We start from the raw sequence: 15,980 nt of genomic DNA, 5'->3' as shown, positions 1-15,980 counted from the left end.
TTAACAGTCTTCTATTAATTCAATTAAGAATGCTCAAGACAAACAAACATACTCCATGAGGGTATGAGGGCCCTATTTGCATGTCAAGGGAAAAAACCTGCAATGCAATCAGTTTTGAGACATTTGGTATCAACTTGATAGATAGATTATTTAAACCATTGGCTTTCTGATGAAGCTGTGATGCTTTAAAAAAGCAAACATGTTTAGGCTATTTAAGGTGGCTGATATTGTTTTTACACTAAGGACAACCATTTATATAAGGATCCATTAAAATAACATTCAAGTTTCCTTATTTTGTTTCACCACTGGTGAATAATGAAATTAGCGCGAGATCAATGTTTAAATTATGACAATTACATTTCCATGAGAATGAAGGCAATGGACACAGTGATCCTCCAAGCCAGAAGACACTTCACTAAAACAGCAAACATGTCACTCCTGAGGTCATTCCTGTTAATCAAGAGGCTGTGTGATGATTATAAATGTTTCCATGCTCTCCTCAGACCAACACATCACAGTTTCTTGATCCACCTCTCAACTATGCTTACATTTGTGTTTTCTTCCCCTTCTCATTTGTTCACCACTGCCAAATTGGAAGGTATGCATGAAACATAAGCTAAAGGCATTGGGATGGAGGGATGGAGTGATGAAGGGAGGGAGAGGAGGCAGGCCAGAAATACCAATTACCACGACAAGGTGTGGAGCTTTCCTGGCTAAACCCATGCTTAATGACAAGCAAATGGGATGTGCAGTGGAACAAATGACAGGGCTGATTTCCTTGGTTTTGGAGGCTTCTAAATGTAACCCACAATTGTTTCCAGCCTAAATAAAACACTGTCCCATTCACATACAATATCAGTCAGATTCTGATTCAAAGTCTTATTTGGCATGGATTCACATCACTGAATTCTGTCTACTTCCTGCTAACATTACATCATGACATACTTATTTGACATTTATTTAACCAGGAAAGTCATTGAGTATGATAGCAAGTCTCAATACAACATCAACATCTTCATCTCACATATTCCTTAACCATCGTGTAAGGAGCTCAGGATTCATAGGGAGATTAATCATGACATAAACTTCATTCTAGCCAGTGATCAGTGATGGGCCGTTACCTTCTAGGGAGGTGATGTTCTTGAGGATATTGGAGTGCTCCCAGTCCTTGAGCCTCAGGTCCTCTGTGATGGTGCTGAGGATCTCTACCTCATTCTTCAGTGTCTCTTCCATGTGCACTTGTGTCTCCCTCATGTACCGTGCATCATGGCTTGCATTGCTGATCTGCACCTGCAGGTCCTGGATCTTTAGGTGATGGACGCTGATGTCGCTGGTGAACGTGTGGTTGACTGAGCCGACTGTCCAGCCAACCTCCTCCAGCCTATCCTTGAGCTGGTTCACCTGGTCTGCTGTGCTCCTCAGCAGGAGGTCGTGGTTGTGCAGCGAGACCGAGGCATGGGCCAGCTGGTTGCTGAGCCCACTCACGTTCCTCTGGGTGGAGCGGTTCAGGACGGATACACGGTCCCCCAGCTGCTCCACGGTGCTGTCTGTCGACTGGCAATGGCCTTGCAGATCCCTGATATCCCTCTCCAGGCTGCTCACTGCCCGGCCCAGCTGCTTTAAGGACTCACTGTGGTTCTGAAACAGGCTCTCCAACTTCCAGATGTTCTCCAAGAGGTCTGCCTGAGAGGAGATGTCGCCCAGGGACTGCTGGAGCTCCCGGGAGCGGTCCTCCATACGGGTCATGTTCTCCATCAGTGCCTCCTGCTTCTCTGAGGACATCTGGGACCTGGACACTGAGGAGGACACATGGAAGAGAGGAGAAAGATGACAGGCTCAATTATACATCTCCTACATCTCCATAGCAGATAGAATATGATACAGATCAACAACACTTACTACAGAAAATGGCTCCTGAACATTTATCAATGCAATCCACCGCATTGGATCACTTAATTGTCACTGGGATGATGATTAATAACACTAGAGTTGTATACTACAGTATTACTATTAAAACAGCAAGATAGTGTCGTGATCTTTTTTATACCATTGGCAATGACTGTTTGTTGTTAATGTCTTTGGAAAGGAAAGAGAAGTGATCTATTTTAAACAACCTCTATAACAAGGCTTTTAAGGTTTATGTTCTGTTGGAGTGAAGTTCCTTGGTAACAGTGCAGTCAGCCAGAGAGATATTTTGAAACTAAATCCTCTCAGCTCTGCAATGACGACATCCTCTCTTATACGTTCGAGACCCTTATGTAAAAAAAAAAGTGATGTTGCTCAATCTGAGAAAAAGAGAATGTTGGGGAAATGGAAGGAAATGGCCAATTCCCAGCGCACATGTTCAAAATCCCTCTCATCCCTCTCCACGGCTATTAAACAATTGTTGCCTATGTGTGTGTTGTGGACCAGAACTAATTTAATTATTTCAATATGAGGGAAATGTTTGCTACATGGTTGCACAAAGAGACTTTACATTACTTCTCATTTTACATTGTTCAGAAAGTTAATGAGCTGAAAACCAAAATAAGCTGGCACTCAACTACAGAGACTTTCTCATTCCAAAATGACAGTCTATCTTACAGTATGTTATTTCCACACGTAGATAAGCCTAATTGTTATTAATCAGGAATTCACGGACGGCAACTTCGGCTCTAATGTGGGTTGAAGAGTAACGTGGCAACGTGCCAAAAAGCACAAAACCAAAACAGATGGATTTGTTTCCCAGACGGATAAATTAAGAAGAGATGTGGGATTCTGGACTGGGGTGAATATAGAGTAGGTGAAGGTCTGTCCTCCTTTAGCATTCAATCCCTCATTCTTGGAGGAACCGAACTCACTGTGGCTCTTCACATGACCTTGACCTGTCCCTGCTCTACCAGGACAGTAACAAGAACTCACACAAGATAACACAGAGGACTCAGGAACTCACACAAGATAACACAGAGGACTCAGACCTCACACAAGATAACACAGAGGACTCAGGAACCCACACAAGATAACACAGAGGACTCAGACCTCACACAAGATAACACAGAGGACTCAGGAACCCACACAAGATAACACAGCAATTCCCCGAAGGATATCTAATGTATGAATTTCAAAATCGCCCATGCAACATTTACCCTTGCACTAGAGCCAAACAAAATTGCAAACGGGTGTGGTGACCAGTAAACTGGACTGCTCATCGACACAGCCAGCAGGCGATGTCAACAACCCCATTCCTCCACTGGACTACCTACCATGAAGACGGGAGAGTCTGTAAAATATATGGAGAGTCAATGTGTAAAACATCCCTGTGAGGGTGTGGTGGCGGACCTGTTATTCCCAGAGGCCTCGCTGTCCGGGTGTATCATGTGGTTTTACAGGATGTCACTGTGCAAGACCATCTCTAGAACCAGGTGGTCGTCAGCTGTTTGCTCTCAAACTAGTTAAAGAGGAGAGGAGGCTGAAAAATACAGGCCACGCTCCTCTGCTTTTCCTGTTATTGGATTTCACATCCCCACACCCAATGCATGTTCCTGATTACCAACCGTAGCTTTTGATTCTTAAACAAGCCTTTTCATAAAATAGTTAATGTTCTGTGTCTGTCCTAGGAGTTCAGTATGCAGGGACTTTTCACCTAGTGGAAGTGTGTTATTGTCAATAAGAACTGATGTCCTCTCCCACAAAAAAGTACTACACTGTACTATAGAATACTATAGTACATACTACAGAATGAGGTAGTAAACTGCAGTATACTGTAGAATCATATACCCCCCACTGTAGTGTCCCTAGATCATGTAGAGCTTACTTTAGAATTTAGATTTTGTAGTTTACTGTGGAATCCTATACCCCACACTGTAGTATCCCTCAATCATGTAGTGCTTACTTTATAATTTTCATTTTGTAGTGTACTGGAGAATACTATACTACACACTCTAGTGTTGTCACGATACCAGAATTTTGACTTCGATATGATACCAGGTTTAGTATCACGATACTCGATACCATCACTATACTCAATACCAAAACGATACCACAACAACAACAAAAAGATGGCGTATTAACCAAAGTCACAGAATGGCACTTGATCCAGACAAATAAACTCAGCAATCGCTCTGTTCATATTTTGGGTATCTTTTGAGTTTAATATCCTTACATTTGTAAATGTATGTCCATTTTTTTGACACAAACATGTATTCAATTGTACAATCATACAATCAATTTGACTTTGTTTCTATTCCTCTAACTACAAAACAACATAATGAACTTGGTCAAATCAAAATGTATTTGTTGCATGCTTCGTAAACAACTGGTGCAGACTAACAGTGAAATGCTTATTTACTCATGGTCAGCTGAGTCTCTGTGGAAGCACAGTTGCATTTCAGAGGAAGCAACAGATCTATGAAGTCCTTTTGGTGTACTCTTGTTAAAGTGTTATTTATCTGTCAGACAAACAAACCTAATCGTCTAGGCGTTAATAAACTTTGCTTGTTCTTTATATATGCCTCTGTGCTGTTTCCCTTTAATGGGCCTAGAACCTGCCTAACGTTTAGATGTTACAATTGTTGTCTGGTCCATTGCATTGCTCATTGCATTGCTCAGAACTATTGAACCAACTCAATAGGTGGCTTTTCACGAACCTGCGAGTCTTATGTTCTGGTTGTGGTTTTCCCCTCATTAAACAGTGAGTGGTGTAGTCTGGTAGTTGTGCCATTTTAGCCAATCCTAGACTGCAGGTTACTACAGCATACTACAGTCATGTCCACAAAAATACTACAGTATACTACATTTATGCCTGTAATAACTTTAGTGTGAATACTATAGTATACTAGTCATGTCTGCAAAAACACTACAGTGAATACTGTAATATACTAGTCACGTCCGCAAATACACTGCAGTGAATACTACAGTAAAGTCCGAAATAACATTACAGTGAGTACTATGGCATCTAAAGTCATGTCCACAGAGACGTTACAGTGAATACTACATTCATGTCCACAAAAACACTACTTAATACTATAGAATACTACAGTCATGTCTGCAAAAACACTACAGTAAATACTACAGTATGTAAATATAATAATATTACAGTATTTAGACCATACTATACTATAGTACTTTTTCATTATGTTTTGTACAAGAATAATATCAATACCTCAATAAAGAACTATAACTATTTCAGCTACATACCTACTCTGCCAGTGGATATACTATAAATCTAAAACCAAAACATACCCACCACAGCTCGTTAGGGCCCTATGACCAAATGACCTGGAACTAACAATAATATAAACACAATGATTGGCTTGATAAAGTTAACTAGTTCCTGGAGAACCATGAGTCTGGGGCAACTAGAGCTGTAGGGGGAGGGGAGAGGGTGGGGGGTGTGCATAGCTAATTATCCATCCTGTTTTAAGCATGGTCCTCATCAGGGTTGTCATGCAGCCCAAAAAAACTGAGGCGGCACAAAGAACATTAGGATGGCTGGGGATGGTCCGGAGGGGGGCTAGGAAGTTGGAGAATTCTGCATTTTTCAAACACCTGAAATCTACCCATAATCACAATGTAAAATGTCTGGGCATATCTAAGCATACCTCTTGAGCTGTCTATATCCTCCTGACTGGAGATTATTTTTTGAAAGGAACAATATATGCTTCTCTGTATCTCTGCTAAAATCTCAGTAAAAGATTGAAAGGAATGTGAGTCTTATTCAGTAAGTTATTGCTTCCTTTTCTAAAATCTACCAAACTTGGCAGTAGGCATGCCAGCTAAGCTAGATAGACAAGCTAGCTACTCTAATTTGATTGATAACCTGAAATGACTTCTTGGTAGCTAGTAATGAGGTTGGGAGATTTTAACTTATCTGGGCTAGCTAAAGTCAACTTCAAAAAATGGGATAGATGGGTAGCAGTATTACAGAGCAACAACAAAATGGTATTAATATATACATTGTGGCAAAGAAGGGGGTCGAGTGATACATGGCAGATATGTGAGAGCAGAACTAATAAACAGGCTCTGCCCGATCACTAAAATGGCCACCCCGATCAGAACTACAGATCACAAAATGGCCGACTGCCAAAACTACAAGTCCCAGAAGCAAGGGGAACCCTCAGAAGGTGGAGCCGACCCACAGATAAAGGGTCAAGAAAAACCAGGAAGGGAGAGAAAGAGGGCTGGAAGGATCTATGAACCCTAGAGAAAGAGACAATAGATATTGGGATGGATTTACCGTGTATGAGCTGGACTGTTTTGGACTTACCTGTTGGCGTTTGGACCTGGACCTACCGAGAACCCGATTTGTGTACCAAACCCTGCTATCCTTGACCTTGCCTACGGCCTGGGTGGACCAGGATGGAGAAACAAACACACAGGTACTGTCCCCATAACTCTCATTCTGGGGTGATTTGGTGACAGTTTCACACTTAATTTGTGACAAACGCTCGTAACCTTGAAAAGGTTTGCCACAACATGTATATATACTGCATATATAGTATATACACTGAGCAAAAATATAAACGCAATATGCAACAATTTCCGAGATTTTACTGAGTTACAGTTCATATAAGGAAATAAAGAACTGGAACACGCCGTTATACACGTCAATCCAGTGCATCCCAAACATGCTCAATCGGTGACATGTCTGGTGAGTATCCAGGTGATGGAAGAACTGGGACATTTTCAGCTTCCAGGAATTGTGTACAGATCCTTGCGACATGGGGCTGTGCATTATCGTGCCATAAACACTGTCTGCCATCTACCCGTTACAGTTGAAACTGGGATTCATCCGTGAATAACACACTTCACCAGCATACCAGTGGACATCGAAGGTGAGCATATGCCCACTGAAGTAGGTTACGACGCTGAACTGCAGTCAGGTCAAAGACCCTGGTGAGGACGATGACCATGCAGAAGAGCTTCCCTGAGATGGTTTCTGACAGTTTGTGCAGAAATTCTTCAGTTGTGCAAACCCACAGTTTCTTCAGCTGTCCGGGTGACTGGTCTCAGACAATCCTGCAGGTGAAGAAGCCGGATGTGGAGGTCCTGGGCTGGCATGGTTACACGTGGTCTGACACCGAGCAGGAGGAAACGTAAACCCTCACGTCCTTAGCCAAAGTAGGCCACCAGTACCTCCCGCTCAAACAGCGCACTGTCCGAACGATCCCGGGATGACCAGAGGAGGGTGACATGTGGGCCCGATCAACTGGTCACGAACAGCAGGTGGGACGTACAGACGCCCAGTGGGACATTGGATGGGAGCAGGCTCTGCACGTAACGCCGGCTCAATGTCCATGTCCAGCTCCCACACTACCGGTGCCACCAGGCAGGAGGCGGGGAGTATGGGAGTGGGATCCATGGGCCGCTCCTCTGTGTCATGCAGCCGGGACAATGTGTCTGCCTTAATGTTCTGGGAGCCTGGTCTGTAGGAAAGAGTAAACACAAAACTGGTGGAAAAACATGGCCCACCTTGCCTGGCGAGGGTTCAGTCTTCTCGCTGCCCGGATGTACTCCAGATTGCGGTGGTCAGTACAGATGAGAAAAGGGTGTCTAGACCCTCAAGCCAATGTCTCCACGCCTTCAAGGCCTTGACGACAGCCAACAGCTCCCGGTCCCCCACAACATAGTTTCGCTCCGCTGGGTTGAGCTTCTTCGAGAAGAAGGCACAGGGGCAGAGCTTCGGTGGCGTACTTGAGCGCTGAGAGAGCACAGCTCCTATCCCAGCCTCGGATGCGTCCACCTCCACTATGAACGCCAACGAGGGAGCCGGATGGGCCAGCACGGATAAGCCAAGGTAAACAGAGCCCTCAGGTGACTAAAGGCCCTGTCCATCTCAGCTGACCACTACAAGCGTACCGGGCCCCCCTTCAGCATTGAGGTAATGGGGGCCGCTACCTGACCCCGGATAAACCTCCGGTAGTAGCTGGCAAACCCTAAGAACCGCTGCACCTCCTTTAACGTGGTGGGAGTCGGCCAATTACGCACGGCTGAAATGCGGTCACTCTCCATCTCCACCCCTGAGGTGGAAATGTGATACCCTAGGAAGGAGACGGACTGTTGAAAGAACAGGCACTTCTCAGCCTTGACGTACAGGTCATGCTCCAACAGGCGACCAAGCACCCTGGGCACCAGGGACACATGCTCGGCGCGTGTAGCGGAGTATATCAAAACGTCATCAATATACACCACCACACCCTGGCCGTGCAGGTCCCTGAAAATCTTGTCTACAAAGGCTTGGAAGACTGATGGCGCATTCATCAACCCGTACGGCATGACGAGGTACTTATAGTGCCCTGAGGTGGTACTGAAAGCCGTCTTCCACTCGTCTCCCTCCCGGATATGCACCAGGTTGTAAGCGCTCCTGAGTTCTAGTTTGGTGAAGAAGCTCACACCGTGCATTGACTCAATCGCCATGGCTATGAGTAGTAGCGGGTAACTATACCTCACCGTGATCTGATTTAGACCCTGGTAGTCAATACACGGGCGCAACCTCCATCCTTCTTCATCACAAAAAAGAAACTTGAGGAGACGGGTGAAGTGGAGGACCGAATGTACCCCTGACGCAGGGATTCGGAGACATATGTCTCCATAGCCACCGTCTCCGCTTGTGACAGGGGATACACGTGACTCCTGGGAAGTGCAGCGTCTACCAGGAGATCTATTGCACAATGGCCACGTCGATGAGGTGGTAATTTAGTCGCCTTCTTTTTAGAGAATGCAAGAGCCAAATCGGCATATTCAGGGGGAATGCGCACGGTGGAGACCTGGTCTGGACTCTCCACCGTAGTAGCACCAACGGAAACCCCTAAACACCTGAGCACTCTCACCTGAGCATTTTTTATTATTGTTTCATTCACTTCTCACTTACCTCCGTGCCTTCCACCCGAAAGAAACTTACCCTGCCCCCACTTCCCAATGGACATATAATTACCACAGTTGTAAATGTGTATATATTATTATTACTATTATTCTTATTATTGTCTCATTCACTTCTTTAAAAAAAAATCTGTACTATTGGAGCTCAGAACATAAGAATTTCACTGTACTTTAATTGTTAAAATAAACTCAGCAAAAAAAGAAACGTCATGTTTTCAGGACCCTGTCTTTCAAAGATAATTCGTAAAAATTCAAATAACTTCACAGATCTTCATTTTAAAAGGTTTAAACACTGTTTCTCATGCTTGTTCAATGAACCATAAACAATGAATGAACATGCACCTGTGGAATGGTCGTTAAGACACTAACTGTCATGTACTGTCATGTTGTCTTGTCTCTGTCCTTTCCCTTCACCCTGTCTCCCTCTGCTGGTCGTGTTAGGTTACCTTTTCTCCCCCGCTTTCCCCCAGCTGTCCCTTGTCTCCTCTAACTACCCATTCACCCCGTTCCCCACCTGTTCCCTTTTTTCCCTCTGATTAGGTCCCAATATCTCTCTCTGTTTCTGCTCCTGTCCTTGTCGGATTCTTGTTTGTTTGTGTCATTCATGCCTGAACCAGACTGTCGTCATGTTTGCTGTAACCTTGTCCTGTCCTGTCGGAATCTGCCGGTCCATCTGAGCCTACCTATGTTTGGTAATTAAAGAAGCTCTGTTTAAGTTGATTCGCTTTTGGGTCCTCATTCACGCACCGTAACAGAAGAATCCGACCAAGAATGGACCCAGCGACTTCGGATCCTCTCCACTCAGCCGTCGAGATCCAGGGAGCGATGCTAGGCAGACACAAGCAGGAATTGTCTGCTGCTCGACATGCCGTTGAGACCCTGGCCACCCAAGTCTCCAACCTCACAGAACAGGTTCACCATCTCCGCCTCGATCCACCGGCCACTTCCAGGGCTTTCGAATCTCCGGAGCCCAGAATCAATAACCCGCCGTGTTACTCTGGGGAGCCCACTGAATGCCGCTCGTTCCTCACCCAGTGTGATATTGTGTTTTCTCTCCAGCCCAACACTTACTCCAGGAGCACTGCTCGTGTCGCCTACGTCATATCTCTCCTTATTGGAAGGGCTCGTGAGTGGGGCACGGCAATCTGGGAGGCAAGGGCTGAGTGTACTAACCAGTATCAAGACTTTAAGGAGGAGATGATACGGGTTTTTGATCGATCTGTTTTTGGGGAGGAGGCTTCCAGGGCCCTGTCTTCCCTATGTCAAGGCAATCGATCCATAACAGACTACTCTATTGAGTTTCGCACTCTTGCTGTCTCCAGTGGCTGGAACGAGCCGGCCTTGCTCGCTCGTCTTCTGGAGGGTTTCCGCGCAGAGGTAAAGGATGAGATTCTCTCCCGGGAGGTTCCTTCCAGTGTGGATTCCTTGATTGAACTCGCTATTCGCATTGAGCGACGGGTTGATCTTCGTCACCGAGCTCGTGGAAAGGAGCTCGCGCTCTCCGTCGCCTCCCTCTCCGCATCACTACCATCTTCCTCTGCCGGCTCGGGTGCTGAGCCCATGCAGCTGGGAGGTATCCGCATCTCGACTGAGGAGAGGGAACGGAGAATCACCAACCGCCTCTGTCTCTATTGCGGTTCCGCTGGTCATTTTGTCACTTCATGTCCAGTAAAAGGCCAGAGCTCGTCAGTAAGCGGAGGGCTACTGGTGAGCGCTACTACTCCTGTCTCTCCTTCAAGATCCTGCACTACCTTGTCGGTCCATCTACGCTGGACCGGTTCGTCAGCTTCCTGCAGTGCCTTAATAGACTCTGGGGCGGAGGGCTGTTTTATGGACGAGACCTGGGCTCGGGAACATGACATTCCTCTCAGACAGTTAAAGGAGCCCACGGCCTTGTTCGCCCTGGATGGTAGTCCTCTCCCCAGGATTCAGCGTGAGACGCTACCTTTAACCCTCACTGTTTCTGGTAATCATAGTGAAACCATTTCTTTTTTAATTTTTCGTTCACCTTTTACACCTGTTGTTTTGGGCCATCCCTGGCTAGTTTGTCATAATCCTTCCATTAATTGGTCTAGTAATTCTATCCTCTCCTGGAACGTCTCTTGTCATGTGAAATGTTTAATGTCTGCTATCCCTCCTGTTTCCTCTGTCTCTTCTTCACAGGAGGAGCCTGGTGATTTGACAGGGGTGCCGGAGGAATATCACGATCTGCGCACGGTGTTCAGTCGGTCCAGGGCCACCTCTCTTCCTCCACACCGGTCGTATGATTGTAGTATTGATCTCCTTCCGGGAACCACCCCCCCCCGGGGTAGACTATACTCTCTGTCGGCTCCCGAACGTAAGGCTCTCGAGGATTATTTGTCTGTAGCTCTTGACGCCGGTACCATAGTCCCCTCCTCCTCTCCCGCCGGAGCGGGGTTTTTTTTTGTCAAGAAGAAGGACGGGTCTCTGCGCCCCTGCATAGATTATCGAGGGCTGAATGACATAACAGTGAAGAATCGTTATCCGCTTCCTCTTATGTCTTCAGCCTTCGAGATCCTGCAGGGAGCCAGGTTTTTCACTAAGTTGGACCTTCGTAACGCTTACCATCTCGTGCGCATCAGGGAGGGGGACGAGTGGAAGACGGCGTTTAACACTCCGTTAGGGCACTTTGAATACCGGGTTCTTCCTTTCGGCCTCGCTAACGCTCCAGCTGTCTTTCAGGCATTAGTCAATGATGTCCTGAGAGACATGCTGAACATCTTTGTTTTCGTTTACCTTGACGATATCCTGATTTTTTCACCGTCACTCCAGATTCATGCTCAGCACGTTCGACGTGTCCTCCAGCGCCTTTTAGAGAATTGTCTTTTTGTGAAGGCTGAGAAGTGCACTTTTCATGCCTCCTCCGTCACATTTCTCGGTTCTGTTATTTCCGCTGAAGGCATTAAGATGGATCCCGCTAAGGTCCAAGCTGTCATTGATTGGCCCGTCCCTAAGTCACGCGTCGAGCTGCAGCGCTTTCTCGGCTTCGCGAACTTCTATCGTCGTTTCATCCGTAATTTCGGTCAGGTGGCAGCTCCTCTCACAGCCCTTACTTCTGTCAAGACGTGCTTTAAGTGGTCCGTTTCCGCCCAGGGAGCTTTTGATCTCCTCAAGAATCGTTTTACATCCGCTCCTATCCTTGTTACACCTGACGTCTCTAGACAGTTCGTTGTCGAGGTTGACGCGTCAGAGGTGGGAGTGGGAGCCATCCTTTCTCAGCGCTCCCTCTCTGACGACAAGGTCCACCCATGCGCGTATTTTTCTCATCGCCTGTCGCCGTCGGAACGTAACTATGATGTGGGTAACCACGAACTGCTCGCCATCCGGTTAGCCCTAGGCGAATGGCGACAGTGGTTGGAGGGGGCGACCGTTCCTTTTGTCGTTTGGACTGACCATAGGAACCTTGAGTACATCCGTTCTGCCAAACGACTTAATGCGCGTCAGGCGCGTTGGGCGCTGTTTTTCGCTCGTTTCGAGTTCGTGATTTCTTATCGTCCGGGCTCTAAGAACACCAAGCCTGATGCTTTGTCTCGTCTCTTCAGTTCTTCAGTAGCCTCCACTGACCCCGAGGGGATTCTCCCTGAGGGGCGTGTTGTCGGGTTGACTGTCTGGGGAATTGAGAGGCAGGTAAAGCAAGCACTCACTCAAACTCCGTCGCCGCGCGCTTGTCCTAGGAACCTTCTTTTCGTTCCCGTTCCTACTCGTCTGGCCGTTCTTCAGTGGGCTCACTCTGCCAAGTTAGCCGGCCACCCTGGCGTTCGGGGTACGCTTGCTTCCATTCGCCAGCGTTTCTGGTGGCCCACCCGGGAGCATGACACGCGTCGTTTCGTGGCTGCTTGCTCGGTCTGCGCGCAGACTAAGTCCGGTAACTCTCCTCCTGCCGGCCGTCTCAGGCCGCTTCCTATTCCCTCTCGACCGTGGTCTCACATCGCCTTAGATTTTGTCACCGGACTGCCTTCGTCAGCGGGGAAGACTGTTATTCTTACGGTTGTCGATAGGTTCTCTAAGGCGGCTCATTTCATTCCCCTTGCTAAGCTTCCTTCTGCTAAAGAGACGGCACAAATCATCATCGAGAATGTTTTCAGAATTCATGGCCTTCCGTCAGACGTCGTTTCGGACAGAGGTCCGCAATTCACGTCTCAATTTTGGAGGGAGTTTTGCCGTTTGATTGGGGCTTTCGTCAGTCTCTCTTCCGGCTTTCACCCCCAGTCTAACGGTCAAGCAGAACGGGCCAATCAGACTATTGGTCGCATCTTACGCAGTCTTTCTTTTCGCAACCCTGCGTCTTGGTCAGAACAGCTCCCCTGGGCAGAATACGCCCACAACTCGCTTCCTTCGTCTGCGACCGGGCTATCTCCTTTTCAGAGTAGCCTCGGGTACCAGCCTCCGTTGTTCTCATCTCAGTTCGCCGAGTCCAGCATCCCCTCCGCTCAGGATTTTGTCCAACGTTGCGAGCGCACCTGGAAGAGGGTCAGGTCTGCACTTTGCCGTTATAGGGCGCAGACTGTGAGAGCTGCTAATAAGCATAGAACTAAGAGCCCTAGATATTGTCGCGGTCAGAGAGTTTGGCTCTCCACTCAGAACCTTCCCCTTAAGACGGCTTCTCGCAAGTTGACCCCGCGGTTCATTGGTCCATTCCGTATCTCTCAGGTCATTAATCCTGTCGCAGTGCGACTTCTTCTTCCGCGATATCTTCGTCGCGTCCACCCGGTCTTCCATGTCTCCTGTGTTAAGCCCGTTCTTCGCGCCCCCGCTCGTCTTCCCCCCCCCCCCCCCCATCCTTGTCGAGGGCGCACCTATCTACAGGGTCCGTAAAATCTTGGACATGCGTCCTCGGGGCCGTGGTCATCAGTACCTAGTTGACTGGGAGGGGTACGGTCCTGAGGAGAGGAGTTGGGTTCCCTCTCGGGACGTGCTGGACCGTGCGCTGATTGATGATTTCCTCCGTTGCCGCCAGGTTTCCTCCTCGAGTGCGCCAGGAGGCGCTCGGTGAGTGGGGGGGTACTGTCATGTACTGTCATGTTGTCTTGTCTCTGTCCTTTCCCTTCACCCTGTCTCCCTCTGCTGGTCGTGTTAGGTTACCTTTTCTCCCCCGCTTTCCCCCAGCTGTCCCTTGTCTCCTCTAACTACCCATTCACCCCGTTCCCCACCTGTTCCCTTTTTTCCCTCTGATTAGGTCCCAATATCTCTCTCTGTTTCTGCTCCTGTCCTTGTCGGATTCTTGTTTGTTTGTGTCATTCATGCCTGAACCAGACTGTCGTCATGTTTGCTGTAACCTTGTCCTGTCCTGTCGGAATCTGCCGGTCCATCTGAGCCTACCTATGTTTGGTAATTAAAGAAGCTCTGTTTAAGTTGATTCGCTTTTGGGTCCTCATTCACGCACCGTAACACTAACAGCTTACAGACGGTAGGCAATTAAGGTCACAGTTATGAAAACGTAGGACACTAAAAAGGCCTTTCTACTGACTCTGAAAAACACCAAAAGAAAGATGCCCAGGGTCCCTGCTCATCTGCGTGAATGTGCCTTAGGCATGCTGCAAGGAGCCATGAGGACTGCAGATGTGGCCAGGGCAATAAATTGCAATGTCCGAACAGTGAGACACCTAAGTCAGAGCTACAGGGAGACAGGACGGACAGCTGATCATCCTCGCAGTGGCAGACCATGTGTAACAACACCTGCACAGGATCGGTACAGCCTAAAATCACAGCTGCGGAACAGGTACAGGATGGCCACAACAACAGCTTGGTTACACCAGGATCGCACAATCCCTCCATCAGTGCAGAGACTGTCCGCAACAGGCTGAGAGAGGCTGGACTGAGGGCTTGCAGGCCTGTTGCAAGGCAGGTCCTCACCAGGTCCTCACATCACCGGCAACAACGTTGCCTATGGGCACAAACCGACCACCGCTGGACCAGACAGGACTGGCAAAAAGTGCTCTTCACTGACGAGTTGCGGTTTTGTGTCACCAGGGTGATGGTCGGATTCGCGTTTATCGTGGAAGGACCACCGAGGCCTGTACTCTGGAGTGGGATCAATTTGGAGGTGGAGGGTCCCTCATGGTCTGGAGCGGTCCTGTTAAGGCAAGGGCTGATTTCAAGGTTTTACTGCTAACCTACAAAGCATTCCATGGGCATGCTCCTACCTATCTCTCCGATTTGGTCCTGCCGTACATACCTACACGTACGCTACGGTCACAAGACGCAGGCCTCCTAACTGTCCCTAGAATTTCTAAGCAAACAGCTGGAGGCAGGGCTTTCTCCTATAGAGCTCCATTTTTATGGAATGGTCTGCCTACTCATGTGAGAGACGCAGACTCGGTCTCAACCTTTAAGTCTTTACTGAAGACTCATCTTTTCAGTGGGTCATATGATTGAGTGTAGTCTGGCCCAGGAGTGTGAAGGTGAACGGAAAGGCTCTGGAGCAACAAACCGCCCTTGCTGTCTCTGCCTGGCCGGTTCCCCTCTCTCTACTGGGATTCTCTGCCTCTAACCCTATTACAGGGGCTGAGTCACTGGCTTACTGGTGCTCTTCCATGCCGTCCCTAGGAGGGGTGCGTCACTTGAGTGGGTTGAGTCACTGACGTGATCTTCCTGTCTGGGTTGGCGCCCTCCCTTGGGTTGTGCCGTGGCAGAGATCTTGACCTGACCTGTTCACCGGACGTGCTACCTGTCCCAGACCTGCTGTTTTCAACTCTCTAGACAGCATAAGCGGTAGAGATTAGAGGTCGACTTATTAATCGGAATGGCCGATTAATTAGGGCCGATTTCAAGTTTTCATAAAATTCGGAAATCAGTATTTTTGGGCGCCAATTTGCCTATTTATTTTTTTTATTTAATTTTTTATATACCTTTATTTAACTAGGCAAGTCAGTTAAGAACACATTCTTATTTTCAATGATGGTCTTGGAACGGTGGGTTCAACTGCCTTGTTCAGGGGCAGAACGACAGATTTTCACCTTGTCAGCTCGTGGGATCCAATCTTGCAACCTTACAGTTAACGAGTCCAACGCAATAACGACCTGCCTTTCTCTCGTTGCACTCCACAAGGAGACTGCCTGTTACGCGAATGCAGTAAACCAAGGTAAGTTGCTAGCTAGCATTAA

At 47.7% G+C, this 15,980-nt stretch overlaps 1 protein-coding gene across 3 annotated transcripts in view; it reads right to left on the bottom strand.

Annotated features, from left to right (window-relative positions):
- The window catches only part of LOC110529613 (scavenger receptor class A member 5), an 84,607-nt gene that overhangs the window by 26,937 nt on the left and 41,690 nt on the right, over positions 1–15,980 (bottom strand). For all 3 annotated transcript variants that reach the window (XM_021611970.3, XM_090242943.1, XM_090242942.1), the window contains exon 4: positions 1,122–1,796. In XM_021611970.3, coding sequence (XP_021467645.1) covers positions 1,122–1,796 — 675 coding nt within the window. The remainder of the gene's footprint in view (positions 1–1,121; positions 1,797–15,980) is intronic.

Source organism: Oncorhynchus mykiss, chromosome 8 (assembly GCF_057628025.1).
Source record: "Oncorhynchus mykiss isolate SJ-2025 chromosome 8, ASM5762802v1, whole genome shotgun sequence".
NCBI classification, from domain to species: Eukaryota; Metazoa; Chordata; class Actinopteri; order Salmoniformes; family Salmonidae; genus Oncorhynchus; species Oncorhynchus mykiss.
The sequence above is the reverse complement of the archived record's forward strand: the minus strand, read 5'-3'. Positions and strand labels throughout refer to the sequence as shown.